General features: G+C 40.3%; 1 protein-coding gene across 1 annotated transcript; it reads left to right on the top strand.

The window, feature by feature from the left end:
• The first annotated feature begins 847 nt into the window (after positions 1-847).
• Positions 848-26,064, top strand: nampt1 (nicotinamide phosphoribosyltransferase 1). Its single transcript, XM_083935231.1, is given in 12 exon segments — positions 848-977; positions 7,893-8,049; positions 10,164-10,267; positions 11,556-11,684; positions 16,229-16,341; positions 16,343-16,379; positions 17,331-17,467; positions 19,773-19,998; positions 20,107-20,226; positions 20,491-20,631; positions 21,740-21,874; positions 21,984-26,064. Coding segments are annotated over 12 exon segments (1,467 nt in total). The 5' UTR covers positions 848-923; the 3' UTR covers positions 22,098-26,064.
• Positions 26,065-27,843: the final 1,779 nt, after the last annotated feature.

Below are 27,843 nucleotides of genomic sequence, written 5' to 3'. Positions count from 1 at the left end.
GAGCTTGTGGTACACAATTTGAAAGTTGTTGTTATAAATATTGTTTCAAAATAAATGTAATAATTCTGGTACGGTCCATATATTGTAAGGGTTATGATTCTATATTTTGTACTTGTTTTATATAGATAGTCAATAATTTACTGAATATCTACAACTGGTTTAGTTTAGAATATTTTAAAGTCCAAAGTTATATAATATATGTATAATAATAATATTAATAATGATAAGCAAAGAAATCGAACAAAAATATTGTTATTTGATCTCTTGATTATGATCATTGGTTTTTGGTTGTAAAGCTTCATGAAGATATTTGTGATGACATGGATGTTTTCGTCATATTGTTGTCTTTATGTTTGTTGTAGTGTGATCCAGCGTTCTTTATTGTGACTTATGTTATAAGTATGTCTTAATGGGTTTTTGTGTTTTTTGGTCTAGTCAAAAAAAAAATTCAAAGTTGTAAATATTTCTTTTGAGATAAAAAAAAAACGTGTTCCATGAGGATAAAGTAAACTCCAAAAATGATGTTATTTGTCAATGAAAATAAAAAGTCATGCATTTAAAAGAAGGCATTAGCCGCGCCTAGTAATATAATGAAGTTTTAATATTTAGTTTGTAAGGTGTCTGTGATTGGAAGAAATGGGGGGAAATCGTACTGAGCTTTGGGTGTCTCACTTTCATTTAAGTGATCATCTTTGTGAGTATAGACGATCTTTGGTTTAAACTCGACCGAGTAGAACCGAATATAGCCGAGAGATGCCGGAATTTTGGTGACGATGGTCTGCCCGCCCCTTCCCCCGCCCGGTCCCCTCAACTCGTCCTTCCCCCTTTACCCGGCTACACTACCAGGCTTGAATCCCCGGCAGCACGGCACGCACTACACTGACAGCTGCGACTGACTCATAACCAACCAAGGAGGGGAAAAGATGGAGCACAGAGACGTCGACTTCAACATATTGTTAGCGACCGATTCATACAAGGTACCGTACACACTGTAGGGGGGCAGGCTGGGTGGAGGGGAGCGGCTGATGAATGAAAAATGATAAAGTCAAGGTGGTTTCCTCATCAGTCCCAAGGCCATCACACTGCTCTCTGTGGCCGGTCTCCGTCGGTCCACAGCAGGCCGAACGAGCAGGGGGAAGAGGAGGAGAGGGCTGGTGCAGCATAGATGGGGTACCAAATTCATAAAGCTTTGAACTAGCTAACTCCATCTTAAATATGGTTATTGCGGAGCCAGTTCTTGGCTACTCACAGTGGTATCAGGCTAGCTGTATATTAGCTTGCTAGCTCACAGGGAGGCAGAGGGGATTGAGATATAAAAAAAAGCTAATATTAGCCACTACTAGCTAGCAAGTGCTGTGTGAATACCCCGGTGAACTGCACATGGACAAAGTCTCATTCAAGAGCCCGGCTTGGCTCTTTAATGTTAGCCAGCATGGCGCTAACTAGCACAATGTGGCCTCTCTTTGAGGAAAACAGAACCGAAAGTTAAAAAAGGTGGTATTTGCACCGTGGGCGACAGAGCGAGGTTATCCGAGTCCAAAGTGATGCATAGTACCATCGGCACACTTTGTAACAGAGTACAGGACTCCCATAAGAACGAACAATAGATAACAAACTGCACTTTGCAGGAATTCATTCTCGCACGTACGTAGCAAGTCGTTGCTGGGACGGTTGCCAGGCAAGTTGCCATGTACATCAGTCATGTGAGAGTATTTAGTGATGTGTTGATGGGACATGAGGGCAATTTTCTTTTTTATTTATTGATGCAAAAGAGACATACAGTCGGATACAATTACACATTGGCAGAAGCTCAAATCAAATTCAGTTTTTCTAGAATATTGGTGCTTTTTATTGCTTTTTTGTCTTGAGGTGCAATAGTGTTTTGGTTTTTGATCCACTCCATTTCGATTTATGGATGTGGAACTTTCCCAGTATGATGGAGAACATATGGTTCACACTGTCAAGACCATGAAGTATAAAATATAACATGAAATCAAATGTATTTAATGAGGAAAAACAACAGAAAAGGGGAAGGGAGTCACAGACAGTAGAAGAGGTTGAGTTTGACAGACGAAATACAAGCAATAAATATTAAAACTGAAAGGTTCAGGCTGGGATTACTGATAAAAAATGTGTGCATGATCTGGCAAGAGAATATGTGTGACAAATAATTAAGTGTCCACGGCTGGAACGATGACAGTCGATTTATAATTATGAAGTCCCATTAAAACATTAGCATTTATAAACCAACCGCAAGCTTTATCATTTAGAAGTGTTGTAATCATATGGGACGTCCTCACTGTAATGTCAACAGATGTGGGAACAGATGCTGTAGTGCTTCCAGACATGATGTAAAAAATGCACATTCATTACTACTGTATTACGGTATATTCTTGATCAAAACAAAGGTTACTTTTATTAGGCTATTTGTACATATACTATCACATTTCTCATGTGCACAAATATTAGTAAGGTTTTGTATTGCGCTGCAAGCCCAAACTGGGTTACAGTTAGAATAATGCTTTATTTCTATAAAATAGCTTTTAACAGAGTATATACAAGTATATTTTAATGAACCTGTGTCTGCTAATTTATTCTCTTTGATTCTCAGCCAGGCTCTTGGAATGTGTGAGGTTTTGGTCAGAGGTCTTTTCACATGAGGTATATCAACGTGTACAGTAGGACAGGTTTATTAGGTTCGGTTTGCAGTTACACTTTCGGTTTTTATTTTCTGGAAATGGTTTTAGTTTCATTTCATGTTTAAGATTTATTTATAGCTTGTCTACCTCATAGAAAGAATGTCAAGGTTGCCCGTTTGCCTAGCCTTGAGCGGTTACAAAGGGAAGTGGAAGGAAAAGGGAGTTAACGGTTGACTCCTAGAGGTGTCGCAGTCTTATTACAAAAAGTCATTTCAAGAACAATGATTTATCAAAACATATAGCTGGTATTATTTCCCTTTAGAGACATTGGGAAGGCCTAGTATATTTTTCTTCATCTCACAATAATGATTTTGATAGTGCCTTAGGAAAGACACTTCTCCCCAAATGCTCTTTTATGAGAGTGTCAAACAGAAGAAAGCTGCATTTGCTCTTGGTAGCTACCAGGTGTGCATGTCCAATCTAAATCAGAACATTGCTGAAAAATGTGTGTTTAGTTTGTCATGTCAAGACAGTTAAAGTCCCAAAGAGAAGCAGCTAAATGGGGGTAAAGACAAAATAATATGGTGGTTCTGATCAAATTTCATGTCGTCATACCTGAAGATGTCATTGTCTCTTTAAACAGCCATTTGAGTCACACTAAAGTAAACTAAACAGTTAGCTTACCAAACAGTAATTCAAATAAATCTTATACTGGTCTTTAGTGTTAGACCAATTAACAATGCTTTTTTATTTTATACTATTTTGAACCTAAAAACTTAGCCAACCTGCCCCCCAGGCTAAGAGCTATTCAAGTGAATTTAGACGTCTATCTAAAGTCTTGACTAGCAGTTAGGTCTAAGCCAAAGGCAAAGTTTATCTTTGTCCCAGTCCCAATTGTCTGAGAACTTGAGGTGTCATAGTATGCTAAATTCTCACACGTCATCTGTGTATGTGTTTGTGCCTTGTTGTTTAATCAAAAGTGGCCCGTCTGTGCAATAACCTTTTAAGAAGGGGTATTACCAGTAAAGCACTGGACTGACCTGCAGTCCAACGTGGTGCCGGTTTCACAAAGATAGACTTGGCTGAGATCTAATTGCTAATTTAGATAGACGTCTACATTCATCTGAATATCATAGCTCTTAGTCTACAGTAGGCCTGGGGCAGTGGCTAACCCTTTTAGGCTTTAAATAGTCTAAAATGACTAATCAAGCAGCAAAACTACTGTAAGACTGGCCTAACACTAAAGACCAGTGTAAAATATCTTTGTGAAACCAGCCCCAGAGACATACACTTTGTTCACAGGACGTGAAAACAAGCTGTTACCTGAACGCCTTTCTGTTTTGTCTGTTTGGATTGAAGTCCATCCCAAAAGCCAAGCTTTCCTATTGTCTGGGAACACACGCAGACACGCACGAGTTCATTGTTGATGTGAAGGATCTGTCAGATTTGAACATACTACAGGGTGGAGGTGTACAGGCATATCATTGTTCATGCACATTTTTAAAGCGACACAAGTTTGTTGGCTTATGACCACATTTACGTAACATTTTTCTGATCCTTAAATCCAGAGAGAATTACAGTGAGCAACTAGGAACGGGTCGAAGATTTTGTGGGGGAAAATGTTGAATGGACGGACGGAGGGTTGTACCTGAGTCATTTAGCCTAGGTAATGGGATGGTCCTATTAAACATTATAACAGCTTCTGCATGCTTCAGATGTAGTGCAGTGTAGAGAGAGAGACACACAGCACCTTTTTTTGTCTCTAAACCTTTCACTCTTTACATAAGAGCTTCCACCACGTCATGTTCAAGGCATAGCACATTCTAAAACGGCCACAGAGAAACAATTTTATGTTTTTAAAATAACAAACTGTGTGCCGGACTGGCAAACAACTGACTGTGCTGTGTGTCTGCATTTCAGTCAATTTGTCTTAATTTGAGCGATAATTTAATTTGGTCACAGTGCAGACAAAAGGAGGAGGTTGGTTTAGTATTTCAGAGAAAATCAGATCAGAGATTACACTGAACCTTAATCAATAGTCACTTTCACTGTTTAAGTTGTCTAGGGCTGCAACTAACTGTTGTTTTCATTATCGATTTGTCTGTAGTTTATTTTCTTGATTAATCGTTTAGTCCATAAAATCCCTGCAACTTGTTAAAAAAACAATTCCTGTTACAATTTACCACAACCCAAGATAATGCCTGATTTTATCAGAGCAACGGTCCAGAAACCACAGCTATAATGCGCAAGAAGGAAAGTATCAATTCCTAACATTTAGAAAAGCTGAAACTGGCAAATATTTGGCATTTTTTGCTCTAAAACAAGACTAGGTTGAAACCTAGTATATGGCTGGAGCATCTATGGTCATTGGTCAGTGTGCTAAATCGTGGCCAAATTGTTACGTGGAGACACCTCCTGTAGCGCAAACTACCACAGAGGTGTTTTTTAGTATTTTGCCAGGTTTAAATACTGTATGTATGCAATGTTTATGTAATTATTGTCTGTCTGTGGACAGATTTTATCACCAGGATAGCACTGCAACCTTTAAGATATGTCATGAAACACTATAGGCTTGTAGTTTAGATCAAACGGGGGCCGGAAGTTGGGAAGGGCCCCCCGCACCGTAACAGCCCTGGCCTGATAACTAAGGTTTACAGGTTACAGGTTTATTATTGAGATAAAAATCAAAGTTGTAGATGCAGATGTTTCTCATTTAAAGCATATAGAGTGTCTTCCAGATAACGTTTTGCTGATGATAACTGAGAATTAACCATAACAAAGACGTTGTGGGTCGGAAAACCAAAACGATAAACTGAAAGACGCCGGCAATTTTGACCTCATTGTATAGAATGAGCTTTTGTGACCTCTAGGATAATCATAGCCTCAGGGAACTTTACAACCACAAATGCCTCTTCCACCCCTGTTGAGTTTGAACCCCTAATACTATTATATCGGATAATAAGTGAATAATATTTTTGGAGAGTACACAAAGACGTCTGGCTAGTGTGCCTCACAAACCAAACGGTTAGGCGCATGTGACTTAAAAGCAGTATTTGTGTTTATACAATGGCATGTGGGCCAGTGAACACACATGTGATTGGGCCTAGTGTCATGTTGTGTATCTTGACTCTATTTTGAGTCCTCGAAAAGCCCAGAGGAAAGGACAGACAGGGGTCAAAGAAACTGAGTAGGTCATTGACATTTATCTCTTTACAAACTGTGAAGGGCGAGGAGTTTGGGTTTTCTAGATTGTGATCTAGCCTTTGGCCTTTATTTTCACAAGTTTAAACCTGTGGTTCCAGGTAATGTGATAGCGAGAAATAAAAGCGCTTCCCATGGTTGTAGTAACATGAACAACAAGCCTGTGACCTTTATTCACTGTTTATTTTCCGTGGTAAAATACCTGCCTTAATCACTTTATTAGTTCTGATCCACTCCTTGTTTCATTTGTAGTAATATTCCCTGAAGGCAGAGGTAAGACTTGTGGTATTTTCCCATTGATATTCAATGCTGTTTAGTAACATACTGTAGCAAGATTGAGTACTTGACATCTGCGGACTCCTGTGGTTGTAAATGTATTGCCATTAAATAATTTTGAGGGTAAAGGTAAAAAGGTAATAAAGGTAATTTTGTATGGATATTGAAAGCAAATCAGTCTGAACGCACATATGTCAGTTTGCAAAAGAAATAAGGGAGCTGTAGCTGTTACCATCATTTTGTTGGAAATATTTTTGGAAATCTCCCCGTAAATACCCCAGTTTACTCTCTTGACTCATTTGGGAGTAAATTGATGACCACATGGCATCATCTTACACTATCTAGTCCCTCTCAAACAGTTTATTCTTTCAGTTTGTGTGACATGCCTAGACATGTCTCACAGCACTTTTTTGCACTGTCATTTCAGGTATCAGTCAGTTTACAGTAGATTAGCAGATCATTAGAAATACACACAGCACTGAAACTGGTATTTACCTAATGACAGTAAGAAGACGTATGTCAGAGAAAAGTCTGACTTTCCGTTTTCCAGTTGTGACATTCTGTACTGTATTGTTTGTTTATTTAAGGTTTTAAGACTCCCTCATTTCCAAGTATGAAAATTAGATTTGCTTGAATATGTTTTATTGTTGCCTTTGCATCCTTAAAAACTTCTCAGACCAGAAAATATAATGTGTAGGGTCAGGGTGTGTGATCAGACTTGTAGTTGTGTAAATTTGAAATCAACATTTCACCATGTTATCTTGCAATTTTAAAGGTCTCATTTTGTAGTGAGCTGTATTCAGAAACTGTGCCTTTGTAAACGAACCGTCAAAACTTTTGTACAGTTGCGATGTCACAACTATACTATATTTAGGTAGAAAGTGTGGCTACAGTGCTGTTGCAGTCATTCCCCGGCTGCAATGACGGAGAGAGCACAGATGTGGAAGACTGACCAATCAGAACACACTGGGTTTTTCTGGGAGGGGGGCTTAAAGAGACACTCACTAAATTGGAGCGTTTCAAACAGAGCGTGAATACCAGTATACTAAGTATAAGAAAAATAAAACCCAATTGCAAGAATGAAGATGAAATTGTGCGTGATATGGGACCTTTTAAAACAAGACTTGCTATGTGATCTTAAAGCTGTTTCAACATTGATATGTATCTACCATTTTCTACTAATTCATTTCACGCTTTCAGTTTATTTCCTGTTGCAGTGCAAGGAAATTATGAAAGTTACAGTGTATGTGAATGGCATCATCTGACAGGGAGTTAACAAGGACCTAGGCTGTTTCCTAGCAATAGAATTCCACTGAAAAGGTCTACATTATGAAACTTCTAGAAAGCTGTTTAGCCGTCCACAAGACCAGATTACTTAAAACCTAAATATATGGTCCAGAGAATAGACTTCATCTTGTGTGTAGAGAGGTGGGGGTTCAACATGACCAGTGATTCTGGTTTAAGTGTGATATTTGTACCTCGTGAATGAAACGTGCATATTTAAGTCTCCTGACCAGCTAATAAATAAGTCTCATGGTTAACATAGAGAGCTCATTTACTGTAATACCTCAAAGTAAAGAATGTGCTCTTGTTAAAGCAAACAATAATGATTAGTTTTAGAGTGAGTGAGTGAGTGAGTGTTGTTGGGGTTTGGAAGCAGAAAAGTCCTTTTACGTGCATGCATGTGCAATTATTATTATTTCAAATCAGTTTGTGTATATATATTGTAAATGGTCAATGCTATTATGTCTCAACTCCTTTACTCTGTCTCTGCAGGTAACACATTACAAACAGTACCCCCCCAACACGAGTAAAGTGTACTCCTACTTTGAGTGCCGTGAGAAGAGGGCCGATCCCACCAAAAACAGAAAAGTCAAATATGACAAAACCGTCTTCTACGGCCTACAGTACATCCTCCACAAGTACTTAAAAGGTAAGTCCTGACTTAGAATTTAATTATGCTGTGCCCATGTTTTGTGTTGTGTATGCAGGGGAATAAAAACACCCTTGAGCACTGAAGCACCAACCTCCAACCCAGAAGCAGCTTCAAACACGGCCTGACTTGCCGTTTTTGCCGTATGAAGCCACCTGTCAACTTAATAAATGAAATAAGGATAACATTACATTACTTGGATTACATAACTTTTACTTTAATTTATTGAAGTCAACTACACACATGATGCTTTCACTCTCATTCTGTGGGAGCTGCCTATTTTATTAGTAGCGTTGTCCAGTGGTTCAGTTTGCAATCAGGGCACATACCTAAAACCTTTTGTGATGCATTATTGGTTCCTGTGGGAGCATTTTATTTTTTGCTCTCCCCCTCCAGGACAGGGTGAGACTAGTGCAGGGGAGATGCATGCCTGGAGCTGCTCAAGAGTCAGTGCATTGCTTGAGAACACTTCAGCAGGGCAGGTGCTTTATGTCGTGGCCTGCAGCAACACTTAAAAAAACAAGAAGGTCACAATGTGCTTCACATGGATTAGACTGTGCAGAGCATATCACAAGGCCAAGATGTGAAGAAGAAAATGGGGCAAAGTATAATGCATATAATATATTTAATGCTCCAGTTAACTCAAGTTTGTTAAGGTAGTTGTTTTCAGTTGGTCAGTGTGATCCAGAGAGGCATGAGAGAGGGCAAGAGAGACCACAAGAAAGAATACATCTCCCTCCTGTCTCTTAAGAGGATTTCATGGTGCTGTAGCAGAGGTGCGGGGGAGATGGAGAGCCAGGGAGAACAGTGAGAGAGAGAGAAGACAAAAGCACAGCTGCTCTTTAACCGTATGAGGGAGAAAGACCAGCTGTCTGCGCAGAGCGTCCCTCAGAGCTCTTGTGATTAGCTCAACTATTAGAGATGCATCCTTGATCCTCGAGCTTATGAAACCAAAAGTGTGTATCACAATTCTTCTAGCTAGGAGTGAAGTTTAACCTTCTCTAACTGTACTTTCATTGAGGGAGTGGGGCAGCAGAAAATGTGCGTAAGATTTTCTTCGAGGAAGTGTCATAGTGAAAGTGAAAGCAGAGCCTCCATATTAGGTTTAAAAAAAAAATGATTTTAAAGGGAAGCCATTTTTAATAGTTTGTTTTTCATTCTTCCCAAATGGAAAGTATTGCAGTGATAAAAAATAACTGGTTAAGCCAAGTCATGCCTTTTAGTGATCAGTGTAAATGAGAATTTTTTTGTAAAGCAAAGTGTTTTGAAGAAAAAAAATCAAGTCAAAGGTTTTGCTTTTAGTTCAAAGTTATATTAGAAAACTGATCAAACTCTCATGTCTGTATGGTAAATCTACAGCCAGTTAGCTAAGCTTAGTACACAGACTGGAAACAGCGAGAACAGCTAGCCTGGCCCATATTGCTAAAAGCAAGAGTTCTATATAAAGGAGTTCAAAGTGCTTTATAAATATTGTGAAAATATGAACACTGTGTTACAGTCATTCTCTGGCTACAATGATGGTGCAGAGACACCAAAACTAACTAAAATAATGTGTTTCTTTAACATATAAATATGTTCCAGTAGAAACCCAAAATATAATTAGAACCTGAAAATGAACATAATATGGGACTTTCAAAGGTCACTAATTAACACATCTTGCTTGTTCAAATAGCAAAAGAAAACACAAAATGGAGAAACATTAACCAGGCAACCAGCAAAGAGTCCAGTGCACATGCCCTGGTATAACCTAGCTTAAGAAGTTGAAGTGGGCAGATCTTTTGTTACTTTTGGACAGAGCCAGGCTACCGGTTTCCCCACTGTTCATTTTGAAATATCCACCTTGCATTTGTACATATCTTTCCCTGTTGTGGTTTGCTGTGTACAACTAGACACTAGTCTAGTCTAGAAACTCGAAATGAGAGACAAGGAGGTGGTTGGTGTGTTTTTTTGAATAAAGACGCTCTGTCAGCATGCATGGGGTTACTTTTAATTGAATTACAACAGTGGACAGTAGAGTAGCATTCCAGCACTTTCTCTCTATCACTGAGAGTTTCTCCAACATCTCTTTCTGAATCTTCTTGTGCTGCTTCTTTCTTTCCCTTTTTCGTCTGCAGGAAAGGTCGTGACCCCAGAAAAAATCCAGGAGGCAAAGGAGGTATACAGAGAACACTTCCAGGATGATGTTTTTAATGAGAAGGGCTGGAATTACATTTTGGAGGTAAGAGACAGGAGACTGTAAGAGACTTTGCAGGTGTACAAAACTACTTGTATGCATATTTGTGAGACGATTTCATGAGAGACTATTTTCAAGGAATGGAGTTATTGAGGTCAATAAAAGCTATGAGTTAGGACTCATGTGTCAGGTGTAATTACACCTGTATACAGAGGAGCCAGGACGCTAATATTTGCACATGAAACATTATGAAGGTAACTTCTCTCTGTTATTAGGCTAGAGGTCTGTCTCGGACAGACACGCACACACTCGGGACATACAGTGTGTTCCTGATAAACACACATAATAAAGCTTGCAATCTGATCAGTCATAAAGAACGCATTGGGCCATAGCAAAGTCGTAAGAAAAAAATACTTTTCATGCTGTGATATAAAAGCCTGCACGCTAAAATTTGAAAAATATGAACTATGTTTGAACTAGTTTTTTGCATAGGAAGAGAGAACGGTGTAACTTGTCACCTTTCTTGAGATAAAAGTTATATTCAGCAAGAAATGTGAAGAAAGTGTGCATACATTATTTCTGGTTATTGAGAGGTAACATTTCAGCACCTTGGAGAGAGCACAGCGCTCCGTACTGACAGTATTTTCTCAAGTGAGGAGAAGTGTTAATAAACCTATATTTTGCCCCTTGTCTCTTACCACATTGCTGAATCAGCTCTCAATCTAACGATCTTGTTTATTTTAAAAAATCACTTGCGTCACGTCGATCATCTATAAGCCAGCACATACAAAGGCCCGCAGCAAGCATACAAATGTTACTTCACTGTGAAATCAGAATATTCTCGTGGAAAAAATGTTTCTTTTCATTATTCAACGACATGACACAGGAACAGTAGGGGAGACATTTTGTCAGATACTGAATTGACAACACATCTCAAAACGTTGCTGATTGTATAGATCTTCTTGTTCTGCCGCGTTGAAGATATGTGTTAAGCAGCAACGTTTCAACAAAAAATCTGCTCAATACTTACCAAGACAGTGATTCTAGTTTCCATTATGAAATGCAACGCAACATTTACTTGAGACCAGGTTTGAAATGCAGGAGTTCTGTATGTGTATATTTAGCATAAGCTCAGTGCCACATTGCACCCAGCTGTGAAGCACATTTCTGAAGGTTGAATCTCACCAGAAACTGTATCGCCTCCAAATATGTGTCACCTTTTGTCTCATCTCAATAAAGTAACAGTACAAGCCACAGAGAAGAAACTTTCATAGTGTAAATCTGCTACTGAATGGGGATATGTTTTAAATGTGTGTGTGTGTGTGTGTTACAGAAATACAAGGGACACCTGCCAATTGAAATCAAGGCAGTGCCAGAGGGGAGTGTCATTCCTCGAGGCAATGTTCTGTTCACAGTGGAGAGCACAGACCCTGAATGCTACTGGCTCACCAACTGGGTGGAGGTAGGTTTGTTTTGTTTGTTCTCTGGGCACTGAATGGATGGCAGGTCAATTCCTGTGCGTCCTGACATGACGCAAGTGTATTATTTAATGAGAGGGTTCAAAGATGCTGTTGACTGCATCGTCGCAAATGTTTTCTTTTTTGAGCTGGACCAAAAGTCTGCACGTCGGGACCTCAGATGGATTATCTTTTTTTATAAGTTAAAAGCTGTTAACTTTCTCCCCCCTGTGCCGTCGTATGACAGTTTAGATTTTAACGTGCCTCTCATATTGCTTTGAAAACTACCTGGCTAGGCATATTAGTAAGACTTAATCTCTATCTATTGGCAACCTTTATGTCCTTTTAATTACAATGTTGATTTAGCAGTTTTTTATTAAAGCTATATAAACTATTTAGCTTGGCAGCACCGCCAGGGACACCTCTTATCTCTCATTAAATCTCATAAAGTTACAGCCCTGTCATGATTTATTGCTTAGTCGCTGCTCAGAGACTGTAACTGCAGCATCAGGTTCTGCAGGCACAGCCTTGTCTGGTGTTTTTGTAGTTAACAGAAGATTTAAGTCCTGAATCAACCCCTTTCACCTGACCAATGTCCTGTTTTTCTGAACTATGTAGATAATGTAAAGTGTATTCACTTTGCATTTGAATTACCTTTAAGACAGTGTCAGAGAGAAAAGTAAATACAGCAGCTACTTTGTTGCAGTTTATGACATGACTGGAATTGTACTTCCTCATATTCCAACAACTGGTCCCGATCGGTGCAGGTTGGGCTTCATTAGGAAGGGTCTTCAAGCCGAAGTTGGTAACATTCTAAGTGTTTTTTCATATCTGCTGACATTGTCACTGTATCCTGACAGCACTTTGAGACAAACAATCTGTGTAAAAGACACGTACCTCTTCCTCCACCTTCTGCTGCTAATGGCATCTGCTAGACTCCACCACGACCGCCCTAAGACAGCCAATAAGAGCTGAGCAGTCTCTGACGCAGTGAGAGTAACTGCTTGTGAAAGCCTTAACGGCTAAATAGTACACCAAAATGTGTGTCTGAAAACAGTTTATGTGAGAAATAGGCAATACAATAACCAAGAAGAATCCTAATTCACATTTGATCGACACTGCCCAGTTTCTAAGTGACAGCGTCTTTCAGATAACATTAGAAGCACCCAGGGAGAGGTGGAGGCAGAGGTTCATTCACAGATTTAGTCTCATATTGCTGTTAGGATATAGTGACAAAGTCAGCTAATATAAGAAAAACTTTCACTTTCACTTTCACTAAAAAAAAATGTATAGAGCGTTACCTACTTTAGCTTTAAAGAGACAGGAGCTCAAATGAGACAAGGCCCAGTGAAAGTAAAATAGTCTGGCTTCTAATGCAGCCTCCTCAGTGCTGCATTTATGACGTTGAGCTAATGCACCGTGTGTCCTCCGTGACATGAGGAAGATCTCATGAACTTAATGCTGCATGAACAGACTGTCCTCAGTGACTCCGCAGAACTAAATTCATTTACCATGAGAAATCTCTTCACTCCGTCTCTCCGTCTCTGTAATTGCCTCCTCTCTTTTTTTCCTTCCCGTTGTCAGATCCATTCATAAATATCGTGTTTCACCTCTGCCACCAATGAATCATCATTAGAAGATGATTAAAAAGAAACAAGTTTTCTTTGTTTTAATCTATTGATGCAAAAAGAAAGCTTTTGAAGTTCTGTACAAAGGAACATTTGGGAAGGTCTTACAGTCTTACACATCTTTGAGTAATTACAAATTTGTGTTTGATTAGGTATATGTCTGTCTTTTTTACAAAAGTGTCTCAGCAAGGTTTTGCAAGTCCAGTGTTTCCTGAATGTGGACTTAATTATACATTCAGATCTATATTTTAACCCACATACACTAAACTATAATGAACACTAACCAATGAAAGGGAGGAGTGCTTAGACGGAGGTCACCCACAGCTTAGAGCAGAGTCACAACAAGCATACACACACACACACACACACACACACTGGTCTGATAAAATTTGGACACGCATAGTCCCCACCGTTGATATAAATACACACACACACACACACACACACACACACACACACACACACACACACACACACACACACACACACACACACACACACACACACACACACACACACACACACACACACACACACACACACACACACACACACACACACACACACACACACACACACAGTCATTCTTCACAGTTCATGTAATATAAGCCATAGCGTTCAGCCTGGTGTCCTTGGGCTGTTCCCATTTACCCTTGCTGTCCGTTCTTCTTTCGCTTTCATTTCGCTTTCATTTTCTTGCTTTTTATTTTTTTTAAAACAATGTATTTGTAGATATCATGGCTCTCGGTTTCCCTGACTTATTCACACCACCTTCTCTCATTCCTAATCTCCCTCCATTTTGTTTCGGGACGTTGACCGAGAAGTTATGTTGGCACGTTTGTGTGCACACATTCCTCCCGAGTGTTCTTTTTACCATACTGCTTCCCCATTTACATGTAACCATTAGAGAAATCACCCATGAGAAACTGTCACACAATGATCACATACTGTATTTTATGTCATGGAAATGTCACAAACCTCTTCAATCGATTTATTTAAAAAAAAAAACAGTAAGATTTGTTTTGATTTCAAGTCATGAAATGTAAATAGATCTCAGGAGAAATAGGAACTACAACAAATTACAGTAGGCGGGGAAAATATGCAGTGTTATATATCAAGTTAAATGTATGTGGATTCGTCATGAAAATGTGTGTGTGTGTGTGTGTGTGTGTGTGTGTGTGTGTGTGTGTGTGTGTGTGTGTGTGTGTGTGTGTGTGTGTGTGTGTGTGTGTGTGTGTGTGTGTGTGTGTGTGTGTGTGTGTGTGTGTGTGTGTGTGTGTGTGTGTGTGTGTGTGTGTGTGTGTGTGTGTGTGTGTGTGTGTGTGTGTGTGTGTGTGTGTGTGTGTGTGTGTGTGTGTGTGTGTGTGTGTGTGTGTGTGTGTGTGTGTGTGTGTGTGTGTGTGTGTGTGTGTGTGTGTGTGTGTGTGTGTGTGTGTGTGTGTGTGTGTGTGTGTGTGTGTGTGTGTCGGCCTTGGTCTGGCAGTCACATGAGTCCATATTATGGTTTAGATTATGATTAGTGTGAGGAGGCATGTGACCCACTCAGGGTTATAGGATGAAAACACACACTGCATACCATTACAAGGCACAGTCAGGTGAGGAATTAAAGCTGGAATTTTGGAAAAATGTGTTTGTTTTCTTGATATAACTAACATCACACTTGAGGGAGTGCTGTTGTACTGAATATCATCATGGCCTCGTGCCGAAGATAATCACAGCCGTGAGGATATTCAGTTCAACAGCACTCCCTCAAGTGTTACGTACTTGAGGGACTGCAGGCCAGCTACTTCTGTATTTAATTTCCATTTATAGTGCAACCAGTGAAATAAAAGTCTGTCGTAAGACGCTTTGGTGGCATGTGTGATTCCAATGACTTAACTCACCTGGACCTGCACTGAAGTATCCAGGCTGCTCTCCTTCCTGTTGTCCTCTTCTGATGACCATTCATAATTTAACTCAAATGTTGTTTGTGGAAACATGTTTATCTTCGCCATGCAAAGTTTGTAACGATCTAAGAAAAATGACTACCGTTAATGTAATTAAATGAAATGCTATATGTATAGTTTGAAGTCCCAGTGTATACTATTCTCAATGTATCAGGATTCATGGAATGCCTCTTGTGCAATCCAATGACTTGGTCAGGCACTAATATCTTTAAAATCACTGTGGGGGAGGGAAGATGGCTGTACACCCTGGTGTTTTGAATTTTTGCCATGCTTGCTCTCTTTATCTGCTGCGAATGAGGTGTGACACACTTGTACTTTGTCATCATTGCTATTATACACACACAGCTTCCTATAAGCTGTACAATGTTGCACAGTGTGTCATTGCATCATAATATGGCTTTGTGTCGTAGTATGACCCAGTGGTCAGTTGCCATATTAGATTTAGTTTTCTAGGAAGAGTGTGGTTGTGATTTATTATTTAATCCACCCTGATTGTGTTTTGAATTTGACACCTACTTAAACAAAATGATTGTGGGAAATGTCACCCTACAGAAACATAGACGGACACACCTTCATACACATACACGTACTCTACACTTATGATTGTAGAAATGTGTTTTCATGAAATTTCCCAGGTGGTGGTGAGTACAGATAAGCCACTTGTGTTGACATTGAAATCTGTTTCTCTGGTCCAGAGTTTACATGAGGCATCAAGGAATGGAGTTTGTCTTGTGTGAATGAGCCACCCCTTTTGATCCCTCTGAGCCTGTTAGTTTTGCGTTTTAATACCAGTTGGATACTGGGACAGCAGGGTGACTGAACCAGACATCCATTATTCGGTTCACTGTTGCTTTTGTTCAACTTAGATAAAACGTTAACGTAGAACTTTTTCTTTAAACGGCTCAGCCTTAACCTTTGCTATGCAACATTCTGACACTTAACTGTCTGCTTGACTGTCTTTCTTCCCTCCATCAGACCATTCTGGTTCAGATCTGGTACCCAATCACTGTGGCAACCAACTCCAGGGAGCAGAAGAAGATCCTCGCCAACTACCTCCGGGAGACTTCTGGGAACTTGGAGGGACTAGCGTAATGATTTTGGCTACAGGGGCGTCTCCTCGCAAGAGGTACACTTCTCCACAATACCGTAGATATTGTTTAGGTGCAGTCTTACACCTAAAACATTTTGTTTATTTGTTTGTTTTTTTACAAACTGAAAACTTAGCTCGTAAAATTGATTCCTGACCATGGAAACAGTAGTTTGACAAAATAGTGAGATCTTTCAACAGTCTTCATCATGGGATAGACTTTGATACATTGGCATGGAAATAAATATTACACTCAATAGTGTGTAGTAAGGAAAAACTTTATACAGTAACACAGCACTAAGCAGCAGTTCAAAGCTGCAGAAAAACTACTTTACTACTTTAGAAATGCAAACAGCCTGTAATCAGAAACTGTGCCTTTTAAACGAGCCATCAGGACTTCTGCACACTTGTGAGGTCACAACTATACAGCCATTCCCCGGCTGTGATGACCGTACAGAGACTCTGAGAGCACAGATGCGGTTAGACGGCAAAAGGCTGACCTGAGACCTGAAAATGATCATGATATGAAACCTTTCAATGTTTTCTTTCTACCTTACAGAGTGTCCTAACAGCATGCAACGCAAGCGAGTATCAGCAATAAAATCAGTTTGATTGCATTGTTTTCTATATGAATGTTCACTGATGAGATGTGGCACGCCGTTGTGAGCTGAACATTTTGTCGAATGCCCCGTTTCTGCAAAGTGATGCCGCTGGCTCCTTGTGAAACACATTGGGACACCAATGCACAGGAAGTGTACCTTTCAGGGTCATATTTAACAGCTTGTTCCACACATTCTGAGAATAAGTGTGAACGCAGTAGCCGGGCGCTTGCATGCTGTTAAGACACGTGTTAAGAGGCATACAAACGGTGAAAAGTAAAAACGAGAAGAAAAAACAGTGAATTAAAACAAAATTACAAGAAAGATATTATGGGAGATCTTTGCTGTTAATTGTTTATTTCCCATGACATCATCTCCCTCCTATTTGCAGACTGCGGGCATCGGGGCCTCTGCCCATCTGGTCAACTTCAAGGGCACAGACACAGTCGCCGGCATCGGAGTCATTAAGAAGTACTACGGCACCAAAGACCCTGTGCCAGGCTTCTCAGTGCCTGCTGCAGAGCACAGGTACACACACACACGCACACCTTTCTCAGTATTTTATTTATGTATTTCTTATTTATTTATTTATGTTGCTTACTATGAGACTTTTTTCCTGCCTGCCTGGAGAGTGCTTAGTTATATGATTCCTGGCTTTTCCAGAAGTTATAGGGGAAATTCCACTGTGATGTATGTGGGGCACTGCCAACATGCCCAATACTCTTACATTTAAGAGATGTGCAGAGATTGCAGAAACTTTTATGCATAACATTTAGCCACTGGCAGTGCTAATGGTCAACATAAGCCACATATTTATATATTCCCAGAAAGTACAAGTATGGTTGGCACGTCTCTGTACATTATCTCTCCACTAAGATAGTCCGTAGTTTTGGCTAAGAGCCAAGTCTGGGAGCAAACATGAGGCATTGATTTTCCAAACTAAAAAACTTGTTTCAAATGACAGTTGGTTATCTGCCAAAGCTCAATCTACCAACCAGAGTGAAAATGTTCTCATCATTTGGCTAAGGTTGGTGTTTATTTGTTTCCTACAGCTTGGTCCCCCTCGCACTAATTATCTGCTTCATCCATCTCAGTTTATGAATGGGGCTATGATTGGCTGGAGGTGAAGGTTTTTATCGGCTGTTGCCCTGACGCACATGGCCTCTCACATGTCTCTGATGTTGTTTTATGGCACTCATTTACCCTAAACACACACACACACACACACACACACTCTTTTATCTCTTTCTGTTTTGCTCTCATGCACACAGTCGCTTCTTCCTTGCCACCGGGGCAGTTACTGCTGCTCTAGTGCAGCCGTCTCTGCACCAGTGCGTTGTGGAATGGTGACAGAAGTTGTCATAGTAACCATTATGTAATGCCCCCCTCTCCTGGAGTCTGTTTGGTTTCTACCTCAGAGGGAGGAGTCACAGTGAAATTCCACTTTCATTCTGATGCAGAAGGGAAAAGATGGGCGCGTGTTTTTAGAGCAGAGGTGTGTCACCTTCAGAGCTCTTATGTGCAAAACCTTCAGTGTAAAAGAAATGCCCTGAGAAATCAAAGACTACTAATGATCAGATGTGCTCTGTAAGGAATCAGAATCAGAGGCAGGGGAACCGGCTGAAAGCCTCAACAGCAACATCTTTTTTTTTTTGTGTCCAGCAGTAGCCTATTCATTCAAACTAAAAAAATAATTTGATCATGAATAAGTATACAGAATAATGTTGTGGTGTTTCTTCCTATATTGCCGTTAAATAAGTAGTTGTTTCTGGTAAGGCCTTCTTCCATGTGTGGCACTTATGCCAATAGTTGCCAATGCAAATGTGTCGTTTAGAAGCCTTAAGGTCAGGCTTTACCCTGTATAACCTGTAAAGCAGCAGACGGTTTTTCTACTTTGACTTTACAGTTACACACGGTGAAAAACAAGCTCTCAGTACGCATCAAGTTGGGGAAATATGCCAAAGAGAAAGCAAAGTTCATGACTTGCTAACTTTGGATTCATTAAAAAGCTGAATTAGAATAACAATGAGAATGTAGCAGAGGCGCACGTTTGCTGTGGCTGAATTGTGACATAGCGTGTGTCAGGTTCAAGTGTGTGTGTGTGTGTGTCAGGTTAGACAGAGGGAGGTGAGTGTGCTGTGTGGATTCTGCAGGGCATAGTTGTGTACTTGTGTGTATAGCCTTGTTGATTGCCTTAGCTTGCATCGTTGAAATCTTGTCCCGTGCGTGCAACTCCCCGATTGCTTCCGGGTATTGCGCACACCGAGTGTGCAATACAGTCTAGAACAAGTCTGTTGTTCGTGTCAAATAGTATTCAGAGATATATAATCTCTCTTAGTTTGTTTAAATCTTGAGTGCCAAGTAGCTGAGGTTAACTAAACGGAATTGGTTTCACATTGAAAAGGAAAGCATCTAAGATTGGCTACAGCAGACTTGTTTCAATTTTAGGATAAGCCTAGGTCTGGTTTTATTCAAGACTAAAACCTGGAGTGCACTGCCCTCTTCTGGAAGATCTGTGGCATTAGCATTTGATGAATGTCTTGTGACCGTCTTTTATATCAACGGTGGGGACTATGCGTGTCCTTTATTTGATTTCTCTTTTTCTCCCATAGTCTTTCTTCCAGTAAGATAACTAATCTAAATGCCTCTCACTTCCTATATCCTTCTATATGTTTAGAATCAGTGGTGGGAAATTGTCTCCATCCATTTATTACTTTATTTGTTCATGTCAAGTCACATCATTCGAGGCCAACCTCATAAGTTGTCCAAAATGCGTTGAAGAAAAATAACCAACGGACAAAGAATAATGACTGATCTTCTGTTCTGTCTGCAGTACCATCACAGCGTGGGGGAAGGACCATGAAAAAGATGCCTTTGAGCACATCATCAAGCAGTTTTCCAATGTGCCCGTATCCATCGTCAGCGACAGCTACGACATCTACAACGCCTGTGAGAAGATCTGGGGAGAAGACCTCCGGGAGCTGATAGTGACGCGCAGCGCGGACGCCCCGCTGATTGTCCGACCAGACTCAGGAAACCCTCTTGATACTGTTTTGAAGGTTTGGTCACGTGGACAAGCTTGCCTTTTGACTAGGATCTTAAAACAAGCCATGACACTAACTTCTCTCTCTTATGTGCCACTCCCTCTCTTCTTTTACTTCTGTCAGGTTTTGGAGATCCTGGGTAAGAAGTTTCCCCCGACAGAGAACTCCAAAGGTTTTAAAGTTCTTCCTCCTTACATCAGAGTCATACAAGGAGACGGAGTTGATATCAACACACTGCAAGAGGTATAGAGACTGTTTTCACCGGGTTTTAAAGTCCTCCTCCACTCAAAAATGTGTTTGTCATGTGTTTATGTCCCTAAAATGTCTGATCTATAGACTATTCTGATGTGTATTAGCGTCCTGAGCACATTCATACCTGTACCTAGAGCTGTCTGCTTGTGGTCAGATCACAACAGGACAGATGTTTAAACCAGGATACACAACTGTACCATAACGATAGGTTGTATCTGTTACATAATGTTACTGTGTGTGTGTGTTTTACCCCAGATAGTGGAGGGTATGAAGCAACACAAGTGGTCCATCGAGAACATTTCCTTTGGGTCTGGAGGGGCTCTGCTGCAGAAACTGACCAGAGATCTGCTCAACTGCTGCTTCAAATGCAGCTACGTGGTCACTAACGGACTGGGGGTGTGTACCGATTCATTAGAATGTACAGAATATGTTTTGTTGACCATTTTTTAAGTTATGGTAATTACATAGTGAGTAATGTAATAATTGACAAGTTCTTGTATTTACAGAGTCTGTAGACATGCCAAAAAACAAATATATATATGTTTCATAGTGTTTGTTTTTTGAACTTACAATAAAAAGAGCACATTCTCAATCCTAAAGGTGGGTTCACACCGGGCCGCGACAGAAGCAACAAAGCGCGAGCAATGTGTCGCGTGATCATATTTATCATTATATGATCAAGCGACACGTTTGGAGCGACGGGCAGTTAGCGAGTAGCCACCTTAAGCTCAGCCATGTTGTGCTAAGTAGTTATGCTAGTGCTAACCAGGTCTGAATGCTTCTAAAAGAACAGGAATGAGCTCCAAGATGAAGTGTGTGGTTCTTAAAAGAGCCGTTGTGTTTTAGTGAGAACAGACCGTCAGTCATTTAACCTCCAAAGACGGCTTTCTCCTTCGGGATTTCTGGGAGACTACATGACTAAAGGCACGTTGCTGCCATCCACAGGTCAGAGTTATATCCATTATTTTAATATAACCATAGGAACAGTCCGGTTTCCCTGATCCAGTGAAGGACTGCAACAATGGCGGCTGTGGTGATCCCCTGGATGTAATCATGGAGAACTTGATGACGCTTACCGCAGTCTCAACACTGATTGGCTGACGCACCACATTGTCACGCAACACGCCTTAAAAGTTATTTTCAACTCGCCAGTTGGACACATTTGACCCGTTTGAAGTGAAATCCCATCCAACTTGTCACGCAAAACACGCCTAACTTGTTGCGCGCCTTGAAGTCGCGTCTGTACCATTGACTTTGTATGTAATCCTGTTGCATTTGTCGCTTCTGTTGTCCACAGTGTGAACGCACCTTAAGGGTTGAATGTCTTTTAATACACTAAATTAGCTGTGCATTTTGTCGTTTTCCAGTGTCATTCTTCTACCGTAAAATGAGACGTATATGACGCAGGCATTGATAAATCATTACAGAATTTTGCTTAAACTCATGATTTGAAATTCCTCTAATGTTTAAAATGTTGTTTAATTTTTGTGTGTGGTGGAAAAAGGTGAATGTGTTCAAGGACCCAGTTGCGGACCCCAACAAACGGTCAAAGAAAGGGCGCCTGTCTCTGCACCGGACCCAGAGCGGTGACTTTGTTACCCTGGAGGAGGGCAAGGGCGACCTGGAGGAGTATGGCGTGGTGAGTTCAGTCTGCCTGCAGACACGTATAAATATTTGGCAAAAAGACAATAACCCTGACCTGCGTCTTCTCTCACCTTAACATTTTTTTGTTTCTTATTCATCCCCAGGACCTGCTGCACACAGTCTTTCGGAACGGGCAGATTGTGAAGACGTACACATTTGACGAAGTCAGAGAAAACGCTCAAATCAAAGAGAGCGATCTTGAAGTAGTGTTGCACTGAGTGTAGTACTACTAAACTCCCGCCCTCCACCCTATCCCCAAACCACCTCCCCTCAGCCCTTCACCTTTTGGCCTCTGGTGCCCCACATCAGAAAATGGAGGTGGTGTGCACTGCTAATAAACCCCCCCCCCCCCCCCCCCCAAAGCTTGAGAATCCCCCAGAAATGTTCCTAAAAAAAACCTGAGACCCCCTTAAAATTCACAGATCTTCACCCTCCAAAACGCAGTTGTTTATTCTCCAACGGAGTGGGGGAGGATTTGGAAATCACACACCGCTGACGAACGGCAAACACCCCACGAGTGGGACATTTAGAGGGACAGAAGTCGCCATTATGGCCATTAATGATGAGTTCACTCCCATGTGCCACTGCTCACAAATTGAACTTCGGCATGTTGCACTGACAGGTTAGACATATTGTTACCTAATAATGTGATTAGCTGCTGATAGGCAATGTGTCGGCAGACTTTTCCATGCTGACACAAATAAGATGATCGTGAACGAGTTCCTGGCAGCTACATGCGGAGTGAACCCATGGTGAGTCGAAGCGAGAAAGATAATGATAGAAATATGAAGCCTCACCCACAACAATGACCGCGCCCCGTGTTTTGTGTAAAGAACTGTTTAGAAAAATACATGTCTGAATCTACTTAGCTTTGTCTTTTATGTAAAGGAAGAAAACGATGATCATGGTATAACGGTGCACCGATAACATTGAAAGCAGCTTCTACCTGGAAACAGAAGACACTTAGAATTATGGGTAATAAAGGAATTCATTTTCCACATTTTTTTCTTTTTTTTTTTTTTTTTTAAATCAGTAGTTACGGCCCAACTGATAAAAGGCCAACATCTATCAAGTACTACCTGAATATGTTGTACTCTTACGCCGCCAAATGAAATGTTATGGGTGCATCTCTGAAGGTATATAAATGATCATCTATTTCCCATTATGTTGGCCACAGAGCATTCACATCATGAAGGTCCATTCATACCACAAAATCAGTAATTCTGTTTAAGAAGGGAGGACTTTAACTCCAGTATTTGTGAAAATAATGAATGAATTAAGAGAAGCACATTTTCCAATTGTAATTCCAGTATTTAGTCAAAGCCCCAAATCTTTACAAACTAAATTGGCAAAATGATATTAAAGATTTGGATTGGGTCTTCACAATGGTGAATGCTCTGGTCTTTGCTGTGTAAGACCATGAGTTGATGTAAAAAACGAAAAAAAACAAATGCATCACAGAAATTGTCTTCACTGGAATGAAGAGCTAACTACATTATGTGTTCATGAACGATTATGTAGCTCCTGGGCTGAAATGTGTGTTAAAAGTGGATTCTGCTGTGTGTTTGCGTGTGTGTGCGTGTGTGTGTGTGCGTGCGTGTGTGTGTGTGTGTGTGTCACACTGAGATTTTCTTCCTTTAAAGGATTGTGTAATATTCCTTTTATGCAAATGTGCTTGTTGATCAGGGGAATAGAGAACACTCTTCCATATACTTTGCCGGACTTTTATTCTGAAAGGATACACAGCGTTGTGACAGACAGGTGACCATACAGAAGTGAGTGTGTTTTCCCCTTTGGGCAATATAAAAAGCAGTCAAAAGGCAGAAAAGTGGGACTCAGGAGCAGGAATAACTTTCTGACAGCAATGTACTGGCTATGCTTTGGCAGTTGATGGTGCACACAGTTGCTGTTTGGCCCAGCATTGCCCTCGGTGTCACTGCCTTAACTCGTGAACAGCAGGGGAACTTGAACAGGGGTGTTTCTGGGAAAGTGTAAATGTGCCCAGTGATGTTTGGATTCATTGCCCAGGTATAAATGGGATCTTGCTGAAAATGCCTTTTTGGAGTTAATTATCTTGCCATTGAGATCATCCCAAGGAAGTGTGACTCCTGTTTGCAGGTGTTTTTAGTCACATCGCTGAGTTGGCCCTTTCAGAGTGAAGGGATTATTCCGTTGCAGAGCTAGGAGCTGGTGATATCACAGGAAACAAATAGTTTAATACCAGAAACAAAATATTTGACACAAGCATACTGCACAGGCATCACCACACCAACATTTTTTAACTTATAAGTTATTACCTTGTAAGTAACGAAACAACACTAACCCTGTCTTTTAATATAACCCTAACCCTTCATAGCTAACATTAGCAATCGGCGGATTTAAGTTTTGACATTTGTGTAAAAGCAAAATGCGTTCAGTGACTCGTTTTGTGGTTACGATCTAGCATCTGCCCTGAATTGTTCAGGTTGTGCAGTGGACAGCATTCCTCCCACCTATCTAAATTCTAATGTATCTAATAAGTTGTTTTATTACTGAACACCCGCAAAATTAACGTCATTCACGACAACTTCAACTGTATTTTAAATTTGGTGCTAATTAGCAAATATTAGCATGCTAAGGTGGTAAACTAAGATGGTCAACGTGGTAAATGTCAAATTTAAATATCATATCAATATATGCAAGCACAGCTGTAGACTGTCTTGTTTTAAAACTCCAGGGTACCCTGCAAAACACACCGAGCTTTAGTGAACAGCAGGCCACGATAAATATGTTGCAGGAGTCACAGGACTCTTGTTTACTGATTGGCTGCGTGTATTCTCTGGCCACAATTTGCCGCCAATGGTGAAATTATCCCCAAGTTTGGCCGCAATTTGCTGTTTTTCAGCGTAATAGTTTATGCTTTGCTTGCACCCCCTTTTCAGACATTTAACTGCTTTACATTCATACCTTCACATATTCTCTCCTAGGGAGTGTTTGCTCCCAAGTCACTATCAGACCTCTTAGACTGCTAGTTTTCTGTGAATCCTTTTTTTTTTTTTAGAAAAGATCTTGAAGAAACCTGTGATGTCACTGGCTCCCCATTTCTCGCGTCTGGCTCAACCGAGCAGGGAAACAACACAGCTGTTTCACACTGTTTTCTTTATTTCCCTACTGTTTTTTTGTTGTTGTCACCACCACTGTAATCTGTCAAATCACTTGTTATCCACTTCTGGAGTAACAACACAGTCGCTATTCTTTTCCAATTATGGAGTGCATTTTAGTAGAATTCTGATTTTACTATTTTGATACTGTCTCGGTTCTTACCTCAGAGAAATATTGTTTTGTATGACAAAGGAGAAAAAAAATGCCAGAAATATTGACGTAAATATCAATATTTACGAATTATGCGGCCATACTGCCTTCTCACTTGTACATACAAGAAGTAGTTTGACTGAAAGCAGAGAGGCAGGTTAGGGAGACGACCACACTTGATAATATTTTTTTTTGTTTTTGTACCAACAGAAGAATATCCAAACCTGCTTACCTGAACTCTGTGTGTGTGTGTGTGTGTGTGAAATGGATGACAAACTGTTTGTGAATACCTTTTTTTCCTTTATGTTGTTGTTGTTTTACTCGTATGTATATGTTGGTTATCCCAAATTATCTCCCAACACGACTGATAGTTTAACTAACATTACTTGGTATATTGTCAACAATACATTGATTAAAGATGCCACCCTGTCAGTTTAAAATGGTTGATTTATTTTGCCTATTATTGGAAAAGGTTGATTTAAAATATTATTTCACTTGCTTGATATTAAAATTTTCAGTTCCCATTCCTTTTATTATGTTGTCAGACACTGATATCGGGGTCTTCTCCTATTTTGCCAGTTTAACATCTTTCTGGGAATTCTTTTGAAAACATGGGAAAAATTATACACGTACAAAAAATGGCTAAGTAAGTAACATTTTATTTTACGGGTCTTGACAAAAGTTTCCTGGAAAGGAATATAGATTGGTTCAAATCAATTATAGGAATACCCTTGAAATATCTGGGCCCCAAGATGTTCATTATTCATTTATTATTGGAAACTTATCTGTTGAATTGTTTGCTTATCTGTAGGCAAATTTGCATGTTTGGTAAATGACCTGTTGTGAATTGACATACAGATTGGAGATGAGGCGAGCAGTTCATTGAAATGAATAAATTGAAAGTGTACCGAATTCCCACTGCTGCTATATTTTTCCATGATTATAGCAAACGACACACTTCTTTCAGGTTTTTTGTAAATCATAATATTATTATAAATCTGTACAGTGTGCCAACATTGAGAATCTCAACCAATTTTTACTCATTAAAATGTCTGAAAACATTAATAAACCTACCGTATTCTCCGCACTATAGGGCGCACCACATTTTAAGGCGCACCTTCAATGAATGGCTTATTTTGAAACCTTTTTTCATATACAGTATAAGGCACACCGCATTATAAGGCGGTCTAAAAATAATTGCACAAAGACCATAAACAAAAAGACCCAAATTGATTACAAAAAGCTAAAAGTTGACTCTTTGAATTTGGATGTCTTGTTCCTTCTTGTTCCTAGACAGAGTGGGGGACCTCTTACATGTTTGTGCCCAGGGGCCCATTGTCTCCTAATACGCCCATGGCTTCAAGACAGGGGTAGGGTTGGAGGCTGAGATATCCTGACTTTAAAAAAAACATTTCAAAAACACTTCTCATAATGCTGATAAATAGCATATTTTATTTGACCCTTGCTGCCTGATAAACATCCTCATCTTTCAAACTTCACCCCCTCAGCTTTTGATACAAGCTGAGTGTTAAAAGTATCTTACCCCAAGTTAAGACAAGTAAAGATGTCCTCCTGGTTAGTTTTCAGAGAAACTCCTGAGTGACAGAAGACATTGTTCAACAAGCCGTCTAATTCAGATCTCAAAGAGCCATAGAATATCGATAATTCTATTGTCAGACTTACGATGAGTAGACTTATCTTAAAGGGGATCCGAGCCACCCCCAAAAAAATCATACATGCGGGGGCTGGAGCTGATCCCAGCTGACATGGGGCGTGAGGCTGGGTACACCCAGGATGGGACCTGGGTCAATCTAAAGATGAACAATTCTCTCCCAAATCCCAAAACCTAGAGTGCTTAAACTCAAATGTGTGATGTCATCATGGAGAGATGTTATAGATGATAGTGAGAGCTAGCCTGACTCCGCAAAAATGGATTTATTCGCATGATTCGCTTTTGCTCAGCATATCCATCTGGGAACTCTCGTTTGGAGATCTTTTGGGAGGGGGCGAAAATACTGGTTGCTGATTGGATAAACCATCTGTCTATCACCAATATACGGGCCAAATCAACCAATCAGATCAACGAAGTGTATGACGTACTAACAGGCAAAGCTCAGAAAGTAAACAATATGTTGCTAAAGGATATTTGCTGTTGGTGTAACCCAAATTTACGGATAAAAGGCACAATTTCAGGTGCCCGTCCATATTCCAACAGAAGGATCCAAGAGAAAAAAAGCAGGCGGCTTGCTCCATAGCTTCTCTCATCTCATCGGCCATGTTGTTTACACTGAACAGTTTTGTTACGTCACACTTAAATCCGCCTCAAAGCCAACGCTGATTGTTTCGTTCGCTTGGCAAACGGCTCCAAATATTCTCCAGCGCACATTTCCAGACTGATCTGTGAGTAAAATACAATGGAGCTCACAAGATCCGGATGGTCTCACGAGGCTAAGTGAGAGCACCCAGGGGAATGTTATTAAAGTGTATGGACACATTTCTGTTTCACAATACTACAACAGAATAAAGCTCAGTTTGGTATAAAAAACAACAACAAAAGGATTCTCTCATTGTTCTCTTCTCTTTGTACTTGATGACATCACAGGTTTCAGACTGTCTTTGAGAGAAGATGGGCCATGGGAATACATAACATAACATCCTGGAATTTAGGTGGTG

This window comes from Echiichthys vipera, assembly GCF_963691815.1.
Source record: "Echiichthys vipera genome assembly, chromosome: 20".
Classification (NCBI taxonomy): Eukaryota; Metazoa; Chordata; class Actinopteri; order Perciformes; family Trachinidae; genus Echiichthys; species Echiichthys vipera.
The sequence above is the reverse complement of the archived record's forward strand: the minus strand, read 5'-3'. Positions and strand labels throughout refer to the sequence as shown.